Below are 20872 nucleotides of genomic sequence, written 5' to 3'. Positions count from 1 at the left end.
GTATTTGATCGTTGATTCTCTTTTGAGAAGGCCTCAAGCAACTTTCATAAATCACCGATCTCACTATGTATTGACTTTGAAATGATTTCTAAAATTAAGTTTGAGATGTAAGCATCTTCATATAATCATAAATATCTGGGACTGGGTATATTCAATTGTTATTTTCTTATTGTAATGTTAGTTCTAGTTAAAGAGGTAATTTTGTATTATACTTATACACGACTGATCCAATATAAAAAGCCATTTGGTGCAAAACGGTTATCTAAAGCGCCCGATCATGATTGGTCAGCTAAGATAGCCATTGGTCAAACGGCTGAGATAGTTGTTGATCGGACGACTAAGATAGCCGTTGATGATGATCAGACGACTGAGATAACGTTTTTTATTTTTCGCACCAAATAGTTTTTCGCATTGGATCAGCGCTCTATACCTATAAACCCAACTATTAGCTTGTGTGAGCAGATTGGAGCTAAAAATTCATATATAGGTTTAGGTAAGTATACCTTGTTGCTACTAACTATAAGTCCTAAGTGTTAATGGGTGTTGTAATTCTTACCTTTTTCATCTCTTACTATAGATGTATTTTGGCTAATTGAATATAACCAATTAACTCTTAGGTACAAACACATTGGAGTGAATTAGCAACTAGAGTTTAGGTTGTAAACCACTATAACTCCTTAAGCATTTGTGGTTTGCATGGTTGTAAGTCTCCCCGCTAGGTTTATCTCAAAGTTCAACACTGAAGAGGACCTGATAGATTAGGTGTACAAGCATAGCAATTTTATGAGTTCCTCTATATGGCAAGACAATCAGAAGGTGTTGTTGACCTCTTTTATCTTGAAGGGGTAGGCTTTGTGTATGCACTTTGAATTGACTAAGTAAGACTTTGATGTGCCTTGTCCAAAATACGAACTGATTGATTCAATCAAGGGTATTACGCCAAATTGAATTGCTAAAAAATCACATAATAGCCCAAAAAAGGTTCAAGTAGGCCGCTTCATCAGCAGCTTAAATGCAAGGGTCATAATAGAATTTCAAATCCTCAAAGAGGAGAAGTTGCTAGAGACCATTGAACTTGTGTGCATGCACTTTAAGTGCTTCCAGCTCTTGGAGAAGGACCTCTATCCTCCAAGTTGATGCATCTCACCGTGGAGATGGGGACAATTCAAGGCCACTCAAGAAGCTAACTTTGGAAAATATTAAGCAGCTTAAATGCAAGGGTCATAATAGAATTTTAAATCCTCAAAGAGGAGAAGTTGCTAGAGACCATTGAACGTGTGTGCATGCACTATAAGTGCTTCCAGCTCTTGGAGAAGGACCTCTATCCTCCAAGTTGATGCATCTCACCGTGGAGATGGGGACAGTTCAAGGCCACCTAAGAAGCTAACTTTGGAAAATATTAAGGCGTGTGCATCTTTTATAACAAACAGCTCACCTTTACTGGTTCCATTTTTACCTATCTACGGTCTTATGAGAAACAAGGAAGATAAAATTAGAAAACACAACATAGCAAGAGAAAAAAGAGACAAAACAATAGCATTGTACTTTGAGATGGTTTGAGCGTGTCAAACAGACCGAAAACCCGGCTCACCAGTTTTCATTGACTTCATCAGGGAGGCTACAAAAAGTAGGGCTGGGGTTAGCAAACAAAATGAGACTTTCGAAAGAAATAACTGAGAGAAACTGACAGACCCGTTAGGGGGAGAAGTATCCCCTAATTCTGCTTTAAACTATCACTTTAGTTACAATAATAAGAATTCTCATAATACACCTCTTACTAATATCTAACTCGTCTCCAAAATACAAAAATAGCATAACCAGAATTACTTCTAATACCCTTCTAATGAATCTACATGAAATGCAAATTAAAAGAGTCGTTACCTGTAAGTACAATGACCAAAATGCCCTTGAGACTACATATTAGTCAACAAATAACCTATGTCTTACATTGTTCCCACAGTTTCTGTGAAATCTCTCCGAAAACCAAAAAGTTTTGAATTCATAAAGATTTCATAATTGCCATCCAAATATTAATTTGTGCACCCCAAAGGTTGTTTCCGCTTTGACACCACATCAAACACCAGAAATATGATGGATTTCAAGCTGCAACAGTATCTAATTCCAGCCAGTTATGCTGGGCGGGTCCTAAAACTAGAAAGATCAACCCTCGCTGCAAAATGGTTAACTGATGTACTTCCTGATCTAGAAGTTCGAAGAACAGAAACCTGCAAAAGATTTACAACATGAAGACAGCATTTAATTTTCTAGGCAGCAAAGTTACATGAAGACTTGACAAGCAACGTCTATCAAGTCACAAACTTCTTTAGCGCCAAGGATACAAGGTAATTGAAATCAAGCCATCTCATGTTCAAAGATCCAGTAGCATCAAGATCTGCAGCAATCTTATCTGTTCTAAGTTACAAATAAAAATACAGAGAACAACTAAAGACTTCCCTGAGAAATATCACAAAAATTACTAGCACATAGTAGATTACACCACCAGGTCCACTTGTTGAAGCAGGTCCAGTTGCCTAACAGGCTCAAGGGCCTGGTCTAGTTTTAAGGTATTGGTATATATCATTTCCATTAAATGTTTTGCTTCTCTTTTCCATATGCCTCTAGTACCAATGCTTTGTTCTCTCGAAAGTAGCCAGGAAGAGCTTCTCTTTTATTAAAATTTAACATGGAGAACTGTGCCCCTCATGAAATGACTCCTGGCAGGTTTCTCAGAGAACCTGCAGTACACTTCTTTTAAAATGGTGGGATCAAGAATTACAGGCAAGAGTGGACTCCCGCACTGTGACCTAGATGCAATGACTTTCTGCCAGAAACAACTGAATAATACACAAGAAACAGATCCAGATAAAACAGAACAAGAAACGAGTTGAAATACTTATTTGACATTGTCAACGCATAAAAGTTCTTTCAGCCAAGCTGTCTAAAGAAATTACCTGTGTTCTGTTAAAAAAAAATGCAATGCAGAAATTTAGTAAAATTCATGATACCTTTGGCCTATCCATTGAGCTCCCATAATAGCCTATGCCAAATGACAATGAAGTGTATGCAGCAACAACCTCCACTGCTTTCAGTTGTGCCCCATTTCCTGCATCCTAAAGAATAAAACTATTCCAGCAATGCAATAAGAAAATACATATAATGCGAAGTAAGAGTCAAAAGTACACACAGCTTACCTGCTTTATACAATCTGCCTGAACAAGTAACACGCCACCTCCATCTGGACCATGTTGATGACTATCATTAATGAAACAGCGCAGCACCTTCATGCAAGCAGAGGAGGGGCCTGCTTGTGACCTACAAAATACCAAAAAGTGTTATGAAATTGTTGGTTGATCTATGTAACTTAATCCAAAACTAAAACTGTGCTTTTTGTGGTTTCGGCAGAAAAATGAGTTGTCGAAACTAAGTACAAAATGCAAAGGAGTAACTGTAGCAACTGTTATCAAGTTGATTTGTATTTATGTATTTATGAATTGTATTTATGTATTTATGAATTATGATAAGAGAGGGCATTATTGTAATTTCCTGTAGATTATAACTTAACCTATGTATATCTATGTATCGGGAGGAAATAATGATCATCGAAATCAATCTTTGGAAAATCCTTTTGTCATGGCATCAGAGCTTCGTTCCGCGCCCTGATTTTTTTTCCGAGCTTTTTCGGCGCCCTCGGCGATCTCGGTTCGGTGTTGGAGAAATCGGTTCGGCGTTGTGCTCTCTGAGGTGAGTTATCTTTCCCTCTTTCTCGGTTCTCGATTTGTAGTGGATTTCGGAGGGTCTTGTGGGTTTTATTTCAGATTTCGGAGGTTCCTCTCTCGGATTTAGCGGATTTCGGCAGCTCCCCTCTCGGGTATTTCGTTTTTTGGTGTTCGACGGGAACATCTTCCTTTTGGTTTTGGACAATTCGTTTTTGGTATTGGATGGTTCGTTTTTGGTTGCGATGGGAGCAATGGTTCACTCCACGACGATTCTTCTGCTCGGTACCCGTGTCGCAGCATCTGCAGCGGCCCTTTCTACCGCTGCAGCCATGCAGGCGTGGCTCATATTGGCGTGGGTGCGCACAGTTGCTGGAAACCTTTCCTTGCTAGGTTTTGCAACACCTCTAATAATTTGTGCCCAAGCTCGTAGGGGCATCTCAAGTTCTAATCTCTCCTTCTGGAGTCATCTCTGGTGTGGAGTTCCCTCACCACTTCTTGTCATTGCAACAATAGGCTTATCATGTCCCCTGATAAGGTCGACTCGTTCCCTATCCGTTCCACGGGTAAAAATTACAGTGCCTGGGAATTTCAATTTCGTTTATTTGTTATGGGAAAGGAGTTATGGAGTCATATAGATGGGACTGATCCCGCACCTCGGGAGGCCGAGGCTTTGTCCAAGTGGACAGTCAAGGATGCTAGGGTCATGACCTGGATCCTTGGCTCCGTTGAGCCTTGCGGCCTTAAAGCAATGCAGCTGACATGTGTACCTTGCCCAAGTTTACCATCAAGACAACACGGCTCGGAGTGTTCAATTGGAGTATGAGATGGCTAATTTCACACAAGGAAGTCTCTCCATCGAGGAATATTGGTTTTCAAAACCTTTGGGCTGACTATGCCAACACTGTTCATTCTACTATTCCCATTATAGTTCTCTCTGCTATTCAAGCATTGCATGAAATCAGCAAGAGAGATCAATTCTTGATGAAGCTCCGTTCCAATTTTGAAATTGCACGGTCCAATCTAATGAATTGTCATCCTGTACCATCTCTAGCTGCTTGTTTCAGTGAACTTCTCCGTGAGGAACAGCGTCAAGCAACTCAGGTTGGCATTGAACATCGGGCTAACGTTAGTGCCCCTGTCACTGTGGCTTATGCAACCACGGGGAGGAATAAGGGCCGAGACATGCGTGTTGTTCAGTGTTATAGTTGTAAAGCTTTTGGTCATGTTTCTTGGGATTGCCCTAGAAAGTTCTGTAACTACTGTAAGAAACTCGGTCATATCATCTCCACTTGCCCCATTCGACCTGCAAGGAGGCCGGATACTGCTTATCATGCCTACGTTGGTGCCTCTAGTTCTACTGCATTGCCTGCTGCCTCGCAGGTTGTTCCTGCTGCACCTACCACTTCTGCCCCACCGACCATACTCACTCCTGAGATGGTACAACAGATGATCATTTCTGCTTTCTCTACTTTTGGGCTCTCAGGTAATCCTAAAGTTTCTTCTACGCCATGGTATTTTGATTCCGGAGCTTCTAATCATATGACCAATCCTGTGGTTTCTCTTTCCAATGTCCGCAATTATGATGGAAATCAGAAAATTAACACCGCTGATGGCAGTTCTCTGCCTATTAGTGTTGTTGGTGATCTTTCCTATTGTTTAACTGATGGTTTTGCGTCTCTTGACCTCTCCACAAATCTTATTTATGTTGGTCAATTGGTCGATAATAATTGTAATGTCCATTTCTCTCGATTTGGTTGTGTTGTGCAGGATCAAGTATCCGGGACGATGATCGCGAAGGGGCCTAAAGTGGAACGACTCTTTCCTCTTTATGTTTTCCTCCCACCATTAGTCCTAGTTTTCCTTTCCTTTCCTTTGCATGTAATGTTGTTAATTTTGGACCTAAGATGTGGCATAAATGTTTAGGCCACCCCAACACTGATGCACTTCGAAAATTATTTAATTCAGGTGTCTTGGGACATAAAGCGTGTTCTTCTCTTGATTTTTCTTTTGCATATTCATCATGCAAACTTGGCAAAAGTAAAGTTCTACCTTTTCCTCATAATGTCTCTCATGCCTTATAATGTTTCAATCTTATTCATACTGATGTTTGGGGGATTGCTCCTGTTGTTTCTCATCCGCATTACAAGTACTTTGTCACCTTTATTGATGACTGTAGTCAGTTTACTTGGGTTTACTTTCTTTCTACGGACTAAGGTTGAAGGTTTTTTAGCATTCAAGCGTTTTCTTGTGCTTCTAGAGACTCAATTCTCTGCAAGCATCAAGGTTTTGCGCTCTGATTCTGGCGGCGAATACACGTCTCATGAGTTTCAGGATTTTCTTCAAGGCAAAGGGATCGTCTCTCAGCGCTCTTGTCCTTCGACACCGCAACAAAATGGTGTTGTTGAGTGGAAAAATCGTCATCTTCTTGATGTGGTTAGAACCCTTCTACTTGAATCCTCTGTTCCTCCTCGTTTTTGTTGTGAAGCACTTTCTACTTCGGCTCATTTGATCAATCATTTACCTTGTCCTACATTACATCATGTTTCTCCTTTTTTTAAGTTGTTTGGCCATTCTCCTTCATATTCTGATCTTCGGACATTTGGTTGTGTTTGTTTTGTGCATCTCCCTACTCATGAACGACATAAACTTACAGCCCAATCAGTTAAGTGTGCTTTTCTTGGTTATGTTATCCCTCAAAAGGATTATGTTTGTTATGATCCACATGCTCGTCGTATACGTGTTTCTCAGAATGTGGTTTTCTTTGAAAATCATTTTTTTTTTCCATCTCATGTTGAGCAGCCATCTACCTCTTTATCTCTTCTACCTTGCTTTGATGATTCTCCGCCAATTGTGGAAAGGTTCAAACCTGGTTTTGTGTATGGCAGACGTAGTGGCCATGAGTTTGGTTCTACTTCCTCTGTGCCCCCTCACGATCTTATCCTAGCGCTTGATCCTCCTCCTGCTCCAGCTTCCACCGCTCCTCGCTGGTTTACTCGCCCTTTTAGGCCTCCTCATTGGTATGGTTTCTCCTCCACTATCTCTCTTGTCGCTACTTTATCATCTATTTCCATTCCCACTTGTTACAAAAAGGCCATGGCACATGAGTGTTGGCAGCATGCAATGCAAACAGAACTTTGAGCACTTGAGGAGAATCACACTTGGGATATTGTTCCTTGCCCTCCTCCAATTAAACCTCTTGGGAGTAAATGGGTTTTCTCTGTCAAACTTCGCTTTGATGGCTCTTTGGATTGGTACAAAGCTCGCCTAGTAGCTCTGGGCAACAAACAGGAATATGGGATTGATTATGAGGAGACATCTGCGCCAGTTGCCAAGATGACCACGGTCCGTACTATATTCACGATTGCAGCCTCTCAATCCTGGCCGCTGCATCAGATGGATGTGAAGAATGCCTTTCTCCATGGTGACCTCCAGGCAGATGTATACATGAAGCTCCCCTCGGGTATGACTACCTCCTCTCCTGATCAGGTTTGCAAGCTTCATTGTCCTCTTTATGGGCTTAAGCAAGCCCCCGGGCTTGGTTTGAGAAATTTCGTGGCACCCTTATTCTCCACTGGTTTACACAAAGTCAGTATGATTCATCTCTATTCTATCATAAGTCTGCCGCGGGCATGGTCATTCTCCTAGTTTATGTGGATGACATCATTATTACTGGCACTGACTCTGGATTGATTATCAAGATGCAGCAGGTATTACATGCTACTTTCCATATGAAAGATCTTGGCCAGCTCACATACTCATTAGGATTGGAAGTCCATCATCGGGCCAATGGTATTTTCTTAAACCAGCATAAGTATCTTCAAGATGTTATTACCTTGGCTGGTTTGGAGGACACTTCATCTGTTGATACTCCTATGGAGGTAAATGTCAAATACAGGAAAGATGAAGGGGACCTTCTAGATGACCCTACTCTCTATCGGCGCTTGGTTGGGAGTCTCATCTACGTGACCACTACTCGCCCCGACATCTCCTATGTCGTTCATCAGGTCAGTCAGTTTATGTCCTCTCCTCGTCATCTCCATATTGCTGCAGTTCGACTCATCATCCGCTATCTTCGAGGTTCTCCTACTCATGGGTTATTCTTTCCGACAGGCTCCTCTCTTCAACTTATTGCTTATAGTGATGCTGATTGGGCTGGGTGTCCAGATACCCATCGCTCTACTACAGGTTGGTGTATGTTTTTAGGTGATGCCTTAATTTCTTGGAGATGTAAGAAACAAGATTGTGATTCTACTTGTTTCTTCTAGTACAAATTGAAGCTCGTTTTACTCAAATTATAACGAGTAAAGTATTTCTCTTTTCTAGAAATTCAACATGATATCAGAGCCAGTTCTATGAGTTGGTTTGATCAACCCATAGAGAAAATGAGATCTTTTTTCTAACTTATCATCTCTAATAGTTTAGGTTCGTATTCTACCTTCTTTTTTTTCATTCATGTCTCAGTGCCCGTTATTTCCTTGGCTTTAGCACCTCCGTACTGAACTTTGCATATTACAAATTATATATTGACAAAAAGATCTTTGAATTTACTTTCCAACGCAAAACAAAAAAAATTGGTAATTAGAGTTTTCTATAAAGAGAAAATGATATTTGAAGCAACAAAGTTCAGATAGCAAGAAAGAAATAAAGGAAATAAGTAGAATCCAATTACAATTAAACTACCATTATCCCAATTCTACCCAAAGTTAAACACTAAAAGATAAGTCTTAGAACAATTGATCAACATAACATAAATAGAAGACTAACATAACTAAAACACGTTTAACTAAGACTCTTCTATGAGACCTCCTCCTGCGAGACTCCTCTAAGACTCCACCATACTAATTCTAGGTCTGTGAGACTTCTTACTGTGAGAGTCATGTAAGACTCTTCCATATCTGCTCTTCAACAGAAGGATATATATAGGGATACTTGAGACAACATCAGCATGGGTGCTGATTTTTGACATTTAAGGTGATTGATAAATTTTTTTCCAGATTTATGTCTTAGGGGCAATAGAGGAGGCAGTTTGAGGGGTATGGGAGATGCGTATCAATCTGTTTTTGGGAACTATGTTGAGGAGTATGGCTTTCGTCAATCTCTGTGGTTGATTTGGGAGGTTGATTGGATTGGTTTGGTTTGGCGTTGAAATCATGGATATGGCTTGGAGATGAATGGCTAAGAGGGATTTTCGAGGATGTTGAGAGGCTTGATGAGAAGTTTGGTGAGAGAATGATAAAGTCATTAATTGGTATTTATGTCTAATTGAAGCAGGTGCTTATTTGAAGCAATCCCAGACGGGGCATGGTCAACAATGACAGCAGGTAAAGTGATACTTTTCTCAGCAAGACCCAGATTTAACACTTCGCATTCATTCAAAGGCAGATTCTTGGCAGATTTTAGGGAATCAGAATTCAAATTTTGAAATGCCACCTTATTGTCTTCCATTACAAGATGAGCCAATGATGGGAGTGATAACTCATCCCAAGTCTCATCGATTTGAATGAATTGCAGCAGCTGTTGAGTTTGGAAAACTCATTCATGTCTATTTCGCCTAGATTTTGAAGATGATTTTTTATAATCATCCTGAGGTCGAACAAAGATGATGAACAGTTTCGCTCTAAGTGAAAGACTTAGTTTCATCCTTATTAATAGCAGTCTTGTTGGGAAAATTTGGATTCAGGTGTAGTCCATTCTTCTTTGTTGCTTGGTATTATCATCCTGTTAAAACTTAGGACTCCATGATTTATAATCAAAGTAGAGGAGGATTAAGAGGTGAGAAGAAGAAGAAGAAGAGTTGTGGAGAGAAGGTTCAGGAGGAGAAGAAGAAGAGTGACGAATTTGGAGAAGAAGAAAGAGGCTGGAAAATTAGGGTTATGGACTTGTCCAAACCCTTCCCCTTAAGTTGTATTTATAGATATCAAAAGCCATAATATTACAAGAATACTCTTCACCCTAATAAAAGTGAAAAAGAGACATAAATCATAAACTAATTACATCAGTACCATCTTTATGATATAACTCTTTATTTACCATCATGCCACCATTGTGTGGGCCTATGGGCCTTCTCCTTGGTTTGTGGGCTTGAGCCTATCTTTTACACACTTGGACGTGTGGGCCTTCTTTGATCGTATGGGCTTGGACCCATCTTCCAACACTCCCTCTTAACCTGGGGGTGAGAGCACATGATAAACGCCCAGCTTGCGGCAAATGGTGTATAGGATATTCCTGTATAAAATGGCAGTCGATCATATCTTCCAACACTCCCCCTCAAGCTGGTGGTCTCTTTTTTCCAAGAGACCCAACAGACATAATATAAGAGAGAGTAAATTCACTCCTAGCCGTAAGACATCGCTCCATACCCCAGTCAAACGGTCATAGTCAAAAATATTTTTTGATCAATTTCACATGAGGAAAAATAACCCTACTGTGGGGCACAGAGTCCACCCACTTTCTCAAGGTAGCCCAAAAAAATACCTTTTGGGTGAATAATAGACTTGACTCACGCTGGATATTGGGCACTCTCCTATCCTTGGTAGGTAGTGGTCTATAAGCATTGCTCAAAAGTGCAGTAATAAACTCCTCCACGGTGTCCCTCCACAGGGCACCGACTCTCAAATGGTAGGAGTAAAAATGCCAAATAAGGGGAATACAAGATAATCAACGAAAGATAATATTCTAGGGCTACCATGTGTTTTCTTCTACATCATAATAACCAATGCTGACCACAATCAGCAACCAAGAAGTCCATCAATAATAATGTCTCAATCAGAGAGATATAATAGCAACAGCTGAAATGAGCCTGGGCCCAAATAACACGTACCAAATATGCAGTTATAAAGCAGCGGATAACCAGTAGGCAGTAAAAGTCCTTAAGAGTAATATGGACATATAAGATAATCTGCAACAAGTTCATCCTTGAATAGGGAAGTTATGCACCAAATAATAAGTTGAGGATAATCCAAGGTAATAATTTAGGGTAATAATCAAGCCGGAGTCAAGCCAGTAGCAGATAGCAAATAGCAAATAGAAAATAGCAGATAGTAGATAGTAGCCTTGACAGTGAGTAAGTGATTCAAACCGTGTAATAGAATGCCAATAATAAGTTGAACCAAGTGTTGTTTGATAATCAATAAATTAAACAATATCCAAAGTGTTTATCCTTCATACTTCTCCTTCTATTTTCCCCCTCAAGCTGAGAGATAATGTCAATGACCCTAGCTTGAAATCAACAAATATTTTGCAAACTCAATTGCCAATCCACCACTTGTGTGATCAAGTAAAAGAAGGCTAGTATCAACAACTTCACTAGATCAAATATCGTAAACCAAGTAACTCAAGCTAAGCTAAATATTTCAAACTTTTCTTGCCTTAATTTTTTAGGCAAGGATACTAAATCAAATTCTTTGTAATCTTTCAAAATACCAACAAAATTTCACAAAAATCGTGGCTGGAAAAATCTTCAAAATAAGGTAATTTCCTCCTTCAATTAGTGCCAACTTAGCAATCAAAGAAGACACATTTCCTTACCTTTTTTTTTTGAAATCTTTAGGCAAGGCAATCTTTAAAAAATAAATCAAGGAAAGTTTCTGAAAATAAGATGTTCTTCTAAAGATTTTTTCCAGATATTGTTGATCAATAACAGCAATTCAAAAAGTTAAGCAAAACAGTTCGGCTTAAATCCGGATCTTGGCATTCAACAGTATACCAGCATGACATTTGATTCTTCCAATGCGAATATCTCCTTAAATATAGATCAGATTGACATGAAATTTTCTCCTTATGAAACTAGACTTAAATGCCTTTCAACAAAGTATACATTCTCTTAATAAAATATACGTCTTTTGAGAAAAATAATCTGATAGATTTCGGTCTCAGTAATCTAACCGAACTGAGTACTCTTTCTTCTTTGACCAGTATGACCATTGACTCTTCCGAAATTTATATCTCCATGTAAAGAACTCAGAATGAGAATTGGTTGAAAAGGTAAGAAAATAGACTTATAGATGTTTCTTTTGATATATAATTCTCCATATAAAGTCATGTTCTTGATAGCATAAAAAGACTCGAAAGTTGAAACTTTTTACTATTGCACAAAACTTTCTACTACTTTACCTTTGCTGCTTCAGATATCAATTTCTCTTTTCTAGAAAAATCTGATTTCAACGTTGGAAACTAGACTCAAATATCTTTCCAATAGTATATAATTTTCTATATAAAACATTCGGTAAGAGAGTTAAAAATCCAATAAAATTCATAAATTGGGAAAGAAGACTAAAGGAAAAACGAGAAACTCCCCTTGTTTCTTTTTTTCTTTTTCTTCTTCTTCTTCTTCCTCACCTTCTTCTCCAACTTCTTCTCCTTTTCTATCTCAGATTTTTGCCCACTCTAATACCATATTATAACTTAGGATTCCATGATGTACAATCAAAGTAGAAGAGGATTAAGAGGTGAAAAGAAGAAGAAGAGTTGTAGAGAGAAGGTTCAGGAGGAGAAGAAGAAGAGTGATGAATTTTGAGAAGGAGAAAGAGGCTGGAGAATTTGGGTTATGGACTTGTCCAAACCCTCCCCCTTAAGTTGTATTTATAGATATCAAAAGTCCTAATATTACAAGAATACCCTTCACCTTAGTAAGAGTGAATACGAGACATAAATCATAAATTAATTACATCAGTGTAGTCTTTATGAGATGACTATTTATTTACTATCATGCTACCACTATGTAGGCATGTGGGCCTTCTCATTGGTCTGTGGGTTTGAGCCCATCTTCCACACACTTGGACGTGTAGGCCTTCCTTGGTCTTGTGGGTTTGGGCCCTTCTTCCAACACATCCACCTGATGATAGACTCCAAATTTTTCTGCAATCCTCTAGAATACCATCTCGGACCATAGTCCAATTGGTAAACCACTAATATAAAGCCAGATACAAAGTGGACCAGTTTGGCGGGAATTGCACCATTCAGAGATCAATTCACAAGGGACTGTTGAACCAGGATTCCAAGAGGATAGAATTGCATTGCAATCCTCTGCATAAGACAATTTGATGAGCCACCTATTTCCCCTCAAAAAGGAGATTTGAGGTGAATAAGCTACTTCCCAATGTTGTGAAATCCAGTTACCATGCTCGTTATATTTTTTCAACTTCCACTTCACCGTCGCCAGAACAAAGTTGCACAAGTTTCTCCTCCAATCCGATAGCAATCTAGTAGGAAGAAGAATGTTGACATCTTTCAAATAGTTCTCATGGAATCGGTCAACATTTTGGATCGTATAGTTTTCCTCGAGTGATTTTACATTCCGCTCAACCTCTATTTTGGAATGTCGAAAGAACAATTTGAGAGTTACCACCCAAACTTCTTTGCTTCCACCACGATTAACATCTTCTGACGTAATAGCCTCGAATTGAAGACTAAAAGAATGTCCCACCCTAAATAGAACCTATATGAAAGATTATTTCTCACCATTTGGGACAAAGAACTTTAAGTGTTGACATTGCTCCATACCCAACTCTTCCATCTTCAACCGTTCGTTCATAATGAAACATTTGCACAATCTTCTTCAACATCTTTCTCCCAATAATCTTTTGTTTTCTTTTTGCCAATACTTGCTAGCATTTTTCTTCGTCTCTTTCAACCATTAAATCAAAACCACCACCTCATCCGCCCGCCAGTCAACGATGTAGAGCAGCATCTTCCCCTCGACCACCAAGCACCTGGTGTTGCTTCCAGTCGTCGCATTCCATTCTCTCGCCATCAATGAAACCTCAGTAACAGAAATGAACTTGTGCTTGCATCCAATATTAGAAAATTTTACCAATAAACAAAGAAAATAAACAGAAAATAATAGAATTAGTACCAATAAATGAAGTCCAAAATTATCTAAAATCCAGAAATCTTCTAGATCAACTAGAGTGCATTTTACAGTCTCTACTAGTGCTATTAATATATATATATATATATATATATATATATATATAGCATAGAGTATTATCTAATATCCAGAATTTTTTCTAGATCAACTAGAGTGCATGTTTACAGTTTCTACTAGTGCTATTAAAATATACACTAGTTGTTTTCAAACATCTAGTAAAAAAGATGGATCTTAAAAAAAATAGTGAGTGCAACAGAACCCGTTGAACTAAAAACAGGCAGCACCACATGCTGCCAGCCATGGCACTTCAGACCCACAGGAGTTCAGACATTTTACCAGTAAGGGAAGTCTCAACAAAGGATCTCAAAGAAGGATCTATTACTCACAATGATGATGATACGCAACACTCGCGTGCTGCAAAACCTTTCATCAAATATTCCCCAGCACCAGAAACACAACAGCCAACTATAAATGGAGCACCAAAAGGATCTTTTGAGGAAGCCCAACAACCTGAGCCGTACATGGCTGCCAAGCCAACACGACCAGCTACCTGTAAGAACCAACCTCATTAGGATAAAACACAGTCACAATTATCTCAAAAAAGCGCTTCTGGAAAGGCAAACTTTGAGGAGTTTTGCTCAATCATTTCAGAGCTCAATTGTATTGTTTTTTGGTATTCTTTGCATATTAAATGACTTTCTCCTTTCCAAAACAAATAAAAAATCCGCCTTCAGCTCTGTTCTAATTTAATGTATTGGCTATCTATTTTCTCACATATAATTGAACCTACTATTGATTGTATACAGCATAGTATTAAAAGTACCTTAAAAAATCCTTTGTCACCATCTTCATTATGCCATGAATAGTTAGTAATCTCTCACATATATAGGTTTGTAACTTCAGTGTGATTGTTCCAGTATATTCTCAGAAGAACATACACTAACAATTTACACATATTTATTTGTGAGATAATGTAAAATGATTGACATAAAACCTCAAGAAATATAGAGGATATTTTTCATAAGAAAAGTAGTTATACAAGAGAAATTAATAGACAGCTCCATATTAACACCATATATGAATATTTCTTTTGGAGCAGAGAGTCTACCTGAATAGTTTAGACATCCTATGCTCCATTTTTTTTCTTGATAATAATAAAAAAGAGAACTGAATGTCTAAAAAATTCAACTATCTCCACCAAAAATATTCTTCTTTCTATTGCTAGGTCTTTTTTGGTAATTTTTGAACATAACAGTAAACGAAAATTTTAGCCAAGAACTAGTTAACATTGTAGTTAGAGCCTCAAGATTTCTGTAGCAACATACTAACCGCAGAATGGTCAATACATTGTGGTAAACTTCCCTTCTAATTTGGAAGATCATGTCTAGATAATAATAGTTATTGCATATTTTTTCTTTCTGAGAGAAAGTTAAGCATAAGTACATAATATATAAGGTTTTCCAATATTAAAATTCTATGCATATATAATACTAGTTACACTGATAAAGCGGGTTTCTGACATATTAAAGCTCCAAATTAGAAAGCAAAAAATTTTTAGATGCCAATCTTGGAATGGTGCTATGTGAGAAAGAGGAAGGTAGAGGTACCATAACCTTCAAAGCAATACCACCACTTGAAGCCCCTGCAGCTACATGCCCCCTTTTGTCTATACAAATGACTCCTACAGTATCCGAGATACAATCTCCTTCTAATGCATTCTTAGAAGCTGTTTTCCTGCCCCTTCCATTGATCTCCTTGGTAATATCATCATGTCCATCTAACAATAAAATGATAAACAACCTTAAAAAATGCTGGAAACCATCGTAAGGGTGAGCCAGTTGCCATGAACCTCCTCCAGCTGGAACACAAATGTTGTTCACTCTTATCGGGAGGTAGACCTACTCGAAATAGCCCATCCATTGCATGAGGAAGCATGCAGAACAGAAGCATTCAATTGAAACATCCAGTTGTGAATGTGACTGTATAAGACTAAGGTCACAAGCTAATAACAGGTAATTAGACTGACTGAAAGTAAAAAATGACTAGGTTTCTTTGTTGATGATACATTTTATTGTAGAGGAGCTAAGTTGACAAACTCACACATTTTTTCTCAATGTTGATTACACGTGCACATACCCCCTTAGCCACTGTCAAGACTTCATCTTAAGACCTCATACTTGAACACCCCCCCCCCCCCCCCAAATACACACACACCATGGAACAATTGAACCAAAGGCCCAAGCCACATCTTGCGCCAAGGAAAAGCCCATCTATTAATGTATATTGAAGCTCAGAAATGGTTGAATTCAAGAAGAATCATTTCCCAGCCAGAAACAGGTTTTGGAAATACAAAGAATCAGACCTAATAACAGAGAAATCATAAAAAATAACCAACTGCAACCATCAGAAAGGAAGGAAAGAAAATTGGAAAAATAAATAAGTAAAAAGAAAGGGACTGAAAAAATGTACACACCTCTTTCTTGAGAAGAAGCATCTGTCATCAAGCTCGGGGACTCCACACTGGAAGAATGAACTTCCCCTTTGGCATCCTCAAGCATTTGTTTGTACCTCAGCCAGTGTCCTTTTGCCTTCTCTGTAACCAGCCACTAGTTTAAATTACAGCCTAGTAAGTACGAATCCCCGGAGGTTGAAACATTTGTAAAAATAAAAAGAAAGAAAAAAGAGGTAAGTCGTAATAAATCATCAAATGTTTTTTAGTAGAAACTTGGCTTGACCTGAAGGAATGACAAGCATAGTACAGAAAAATGCATCTTTCAAAAAGAAGAAGAAAAATGAAAAAGGAATTACATGTTGGCCAAGTTCGAAAAAGATTAAAAAAGGGAGGAAAAGTGAAAAATACCGAATCAGCTTCTTCAATTGTTTGCAGTACAGCAATGCCCTTAGATTTGCCCCATACACGTGCACCTTCACCAACTAAAAATCTAGAAAATAAAGCCACTGTGAGAGAAACCAATTGAATGGAAAGAACAAAAATCTGATAAAAAAAAGCATTTCAAAAAAAAAAAAAAAAAGAATGAAAGTCTGATCATTTTTTCTGTATTTGTGAATGATGAGCGTATCAATTTATTTAAAACCCAATAGAGTCGCAAGAGGAAGCCTGCTTATATTTGAAAATGTTATTACAAAATGTTATAGCATTCTAATCAAGATTGAATGTTGGAAACTATTACAAAATGCCATCTAAAGTCACTCATTTTTTAAAAGAAAGACATGTCAATTTAAAATCAAAAACACTAAATACTTTAACAAAAGTCTGAATGGTCAAACATGAATCACATAAACAACAAGAGTGAGCAAAAATAAGGATTGTGACTATAGAACCATGATAAGGGTAGATCTCATAGCAGAGGAATGGTAGTCTCCTAGTGGCTCAATGCTTAGGTGAAAAGTGTACAAACAGATCAAACTTTGGGTAGCACAAAGACTGCACTTTTTTTTTTTAATGCAGAAACCCCGTTCTCTGGTGAGACTTGAATCCAAGACCTCACACTAGAATACCCCTCATGAGGCCATTGATCCAAAGGCCCAATCCACAAAGAAAACACTCTAATTATTTTATATATCATACTCCCAACAAGACTAGAAGCACAGATGAAATGAAAATCTGATCCCAGAACATGAATTCAAATCCTAGAGCAAGATCAACTGCCTCAATTACTTCATCATTCATGTCAATAATATAACCTAGAAGAAAATAGATAATGTTTTAACCTAAGTAAACATGATAATGTCTAAGGGGCATGGGAAGTAATCATTTCTCAGCAATTAAAAAAAGGGTATCACTTCTCAGCATTCATTCAGTTGATAGTACTGCTTATTTCTCCCTGTTTCAAATAGAACCATGACATATGGCGATCAGTACAGTGGGGGTATTCGCCCAAGTAACATAGGTCCCTTCATTTGTTCCTTCAGCAAACATGACGCGACCTGGATGGCATTCTGCACACCTGCTCTACAAATGACAAGTATGATCTCAGTATAGTAGTCAATTAGATTCAATGACAGATATCTCGTATCAAATCAAAAGAAAATGTTATAACATTCAAATCATGTTTAACATGATACTCTCAACAAAGTGATCTACTAAAACATGTTATAGCATTCAAATCATGTTTAACATGATACTCCCAACAAAGTGATCTACTAAAAAATGTACCTCGTACTGCTCCAACAGCTCCAAATGCCCCAGAATGGCCATCCATAATACTCGCATCACATTCCACATGACCATCCTCCGTCAAATTTGACCCTCGGCCTGCATTAGTGCTTGGGTCATCCTAAGGAGGAAAAGAATTGCATTAAAAACAACTTAAATAAAATTTCTCCAACTACCACAATCAGCTATAACAAAAACAACTGCATCGCCAAAATTATCAGATCACCAGTCCTAGACCACCAGTACTAAACCACCAGCAGACATTTTTAGTTCATAACTTGCTCTAACCAGCTCTATTACTTTGTTAAGTCCCTGATGCAACAAAACTTGGTCAAGAATTCCTTCTGAGTTCAATTGTTGTAAAGCCTTCATATATTATTACAAGTATTAAAAAGGAAGAAATGAAGGGACTTTCAAATTGTAATAGATAAAGTTTTGAAACACTTAAACAAGTAGTACTAAAAGTGATCCTCATAGGAACAACAATAAAGAAAGAATTTCTACCAAGTTAAAGACCAAGAGACAAACAATACCTCCAACACTTGAATGGCTGCCGTAACAGCATCAATACATCCACCAGAGTTCTAGAACAGAAAAGCATAACAAGATGTATCAAATAAAAAAGACAAAATAAAAGCAACAATTTTTCATTCAGGACTGCTTTTAAAAAAAAATAAGGGCTTAAATTTGAAACCAAAATTTTAACTTATATTTTCATAGAATGATTCAGAAACAAAACTATCCGATGACAAGGTACCATAATACAAATTGAAATTATTTTTAATTCTTGCTCGTAACTTGGAAGTATTACTTTGTTTATGCTAAAGAAAAACATTATTTGAAACCTACTATACAATAGTTCAACATATGAAAGTAACGATTAATGAGAAAATCATAGAAATAAACACCTCTGTAGACTAAAAGCACCAAAAAAACCATTGAAACACAGAACACTTCTTTCTTTCTTTTTTCTGAAAGTAATATAAACTATTATAAATAAAATTAAAAGTGCATTGTATATTGGCCAAAGCATGCAACCAGAAAGGGTAAATGACGTCCATGATTGGATAAATCATCTATAAGATTTCCGACAATTAAAATAAACCACAACTACACATATCTGGAAGTAACATTTACAAGTGAAGTAACATTCATAAGGTAAATTTTGTGTATGAGAAGAAGTGACTAAAAAACGAACAATTCCAATAAGCACATCATCGCCGGAAAACCAAAAAACTTCTTTTTGGTATGAAAACAATAATAACAAGCTCGCTATGGAAACGGACGTGAAATTCAATTGATCATCACCACGGAAAATTATTTAATAACTCACAGGGATAGTTATTCGTAATTTAAAAACGAAACAACTATTTCGATCTTCTGTTTTGCTCATAAAGATTCAAAGAGAAATGAAAATAATATACATGACAAAGAACAGATGCAGCAGCAAGACAGGCTCGTTTCATGGCTTTTCTCAGTGATTTTTCGTTGGATGGAGAATGAAATCCAGCACCAACGTGAAGTGCGACAAAGTATCTGCAATTTTCTACTGCTTCCAAACTCTTCTCGTCCATTTCACTCATTGTTGTTTACTGCGGCTAGGCAGAGAGGACGGCAGAAGAGCGGGAATCAGGACGGAGAAGATAGAGAGTGGCAACGGCAAGAATAGTGAGTAGCGACAATGTCCTAACTCGAAACTCGAGACAAGTAAAAACCAGTTGAACTAATTGAACCGGTTTAAACGGATTCAACCCCTTACCCGGGTTAATAGAAGATCCAGAAAGGATAAAAAGCCGGTTGACAACGTTGGTTAGACCTACTAAACTAGCCGCATCACAGGTCGGAACAGGAGAGCTGACTCGCAGACTTGCTTCACTTCTCTCTCATTTAACTCGAACGAGGAGCTACCGAGGGTTTTGTGTTGACTCAGCGTCGCCCGATCTTGAGTCGGCTCAGGCAAGTCAGGTCAACTAGCTAGACGACTCAACAAGAAAAAATTCAAAAAACAATAAAAAATTAGAATAGAATCTTTGTTATGGTATATAATATTACATATATAATTATCTTAAATATTGGAATGATTTGTGATACATAAATTTAGTGTATTAGGGGTCTGTCATGACTATGTACTAGGCTTTTGCAACTCGGATCAGAACCCCACTGGGTGTCGGCCACTCCTAAAGCCAAGCCTGATATTTCTACTAAGTGACTCATCCAAAGAAAATTTTCAAAAAATAATTAAAATAGGGAAATTATTTTTATAGTGTATAATATCTTATGTAATTAGATAAATATCATAATAGTTTTTTACGAATAAATTTAGTGTCGAATTAAGGCCTTTTAGAAGTGGGATTGGTATTCAACTCGATGTTCAATGATCCCAAGCCCCAACTCAATGTGCAACAATCTCTAGACATGACTTAGCCTTGCTCAGTTGTATAACTTTTTATAAGGAGATTTAGCCAAAAATCTATTTCAAATAAATATAAAAAAATAAAAATTAGTATAGAGTTGTATAATTTAATGCATAATATGTTTGCATTGTTAGCTAAATATAATAATGATTTTTAGTTATAAATTTAGTGTGTGAAGTGAACTCGATGTTTACTATATTGTGGGGTCTCAAAATATAAAGTGATACGCCAGGCAGTATTTAAGCTCAATACATCAAAATATAAAGTTATACGCCAGGCAGTATTTAAGCTCAATACATCAAAATGTCAAACTTTGACAAATATAAGCTAAACAAAATCTAATGCAACTAAATAATTCACCCTCATAATATAAAAAAATGATGAATTATGATGAGAGTCAGAATTTGATAGATATCCAAATAGGTAATTTATAGGACCCTAGAATATGAAGATGTATAACCCCCCTTCAATTGATTATAATGATGAAAATTCCTCAAATAATGGGTTATTTGTTGAACTATAACTATCCACTTACTAAGGTGCATCATATTGACCATAATACATAGGAACTTGGTACATATGTTGTCCTCCATATGAAGGATATGTGTAAGTTTTCTCTATTAGAAATCAATTTGAAAGTGTTACATGTGATGCCTCTTGAGTTAACGAGACACTAATATCTACATCACAAAAATTA

At 37.6% G+C, this 20872-nt stretch overlaps 1 protein-coding gene across 2 annotated transcripts; it reads right to left on the bottom strand.

The window, feature by feature from the left end:
* Positions 1-1704: 1704 nt before the first annotated feature.
* Positions 1705-19419, bottom strand: LOC137948546 (putative threonine aspartase). Of its 2 annotated transcripts, none has more exons than XM_068794630.1 (11): positions 19186-19419; positions 18295-18345; positions 17762-17882; positions 17468-17552; positions 16445-16526; positions 16058-16190; positions 15198-15361; positions 13971-14134; positions 3192-3312; positions 3006-3110; positions 1705-2225 (listed from the first exon to the last, which is right to left on the bottom strand). In XM_068794630.1, the coding sequence occupies exons 1-11, from the start codon at positions 19342-19344 to the stop codon at positions 2130-2132; spliced, it is 1281 nt and encodes a 426-aa protein (XP_068650731.1). In that variant the 5' UTR covers positions 19345-19419; the 3' UTR covers positions 1705-2129. The 2 variants fall into 2 exon arrangements, with proteins under 2 accessions (XP_068650731.1, XP_068650732.1); XM_068794631.1 differs by having other exon boundaries at positions 2138-2225; positions 3006-3123.
* Positions 19420-20872: the final 1453 nt, after the last annotated feature.

Source organism: Aristolochia californica, unplaced genomic scaffold, assembly GCF_029961685.1.
Source record: "Aristolochia californica isolate CCGP_79_NKW_82.1479 unplaced genomic scaffold, dmAriCali1.0.hap1 SCAF_13, whole genome shotgun sequence".
Classification (NCBI taxonomy): domain Eukaryota; kingdom Viridiplantae; phylum Streptophyta; class Magnoliopsida; order Piperales; family Aristolochiaceae; genus Aristolochia; species Aristolochia californica.
This window is presented reverse-complemented; position numbering and strand designations above follow the sequence as displayed.

Coding starts and splice junctions, on each gene's coding strand:
- LOC137948546 (XM_068794630.1), bottom strand. CDS start 19,344: ATGAGTGAAATGGACGAGAAGAGTTTGGAAGCAGTAGAAAATTGCAGA. Junction 17,883..18,294: donor CAGCCATTCAAGTGTTGGAG/GTATTGTTTGTC, acceptor TTTCCTCCTTAG/GATGACCCAAGCACTAATGC. Junction 17,553..17,761: donor AGCTGTTGGAGCAGTACGAG/GTACATTTTTTA, acceptor TTTGTAGAGCAG/GTGTGCAGAATGCCATCCAG.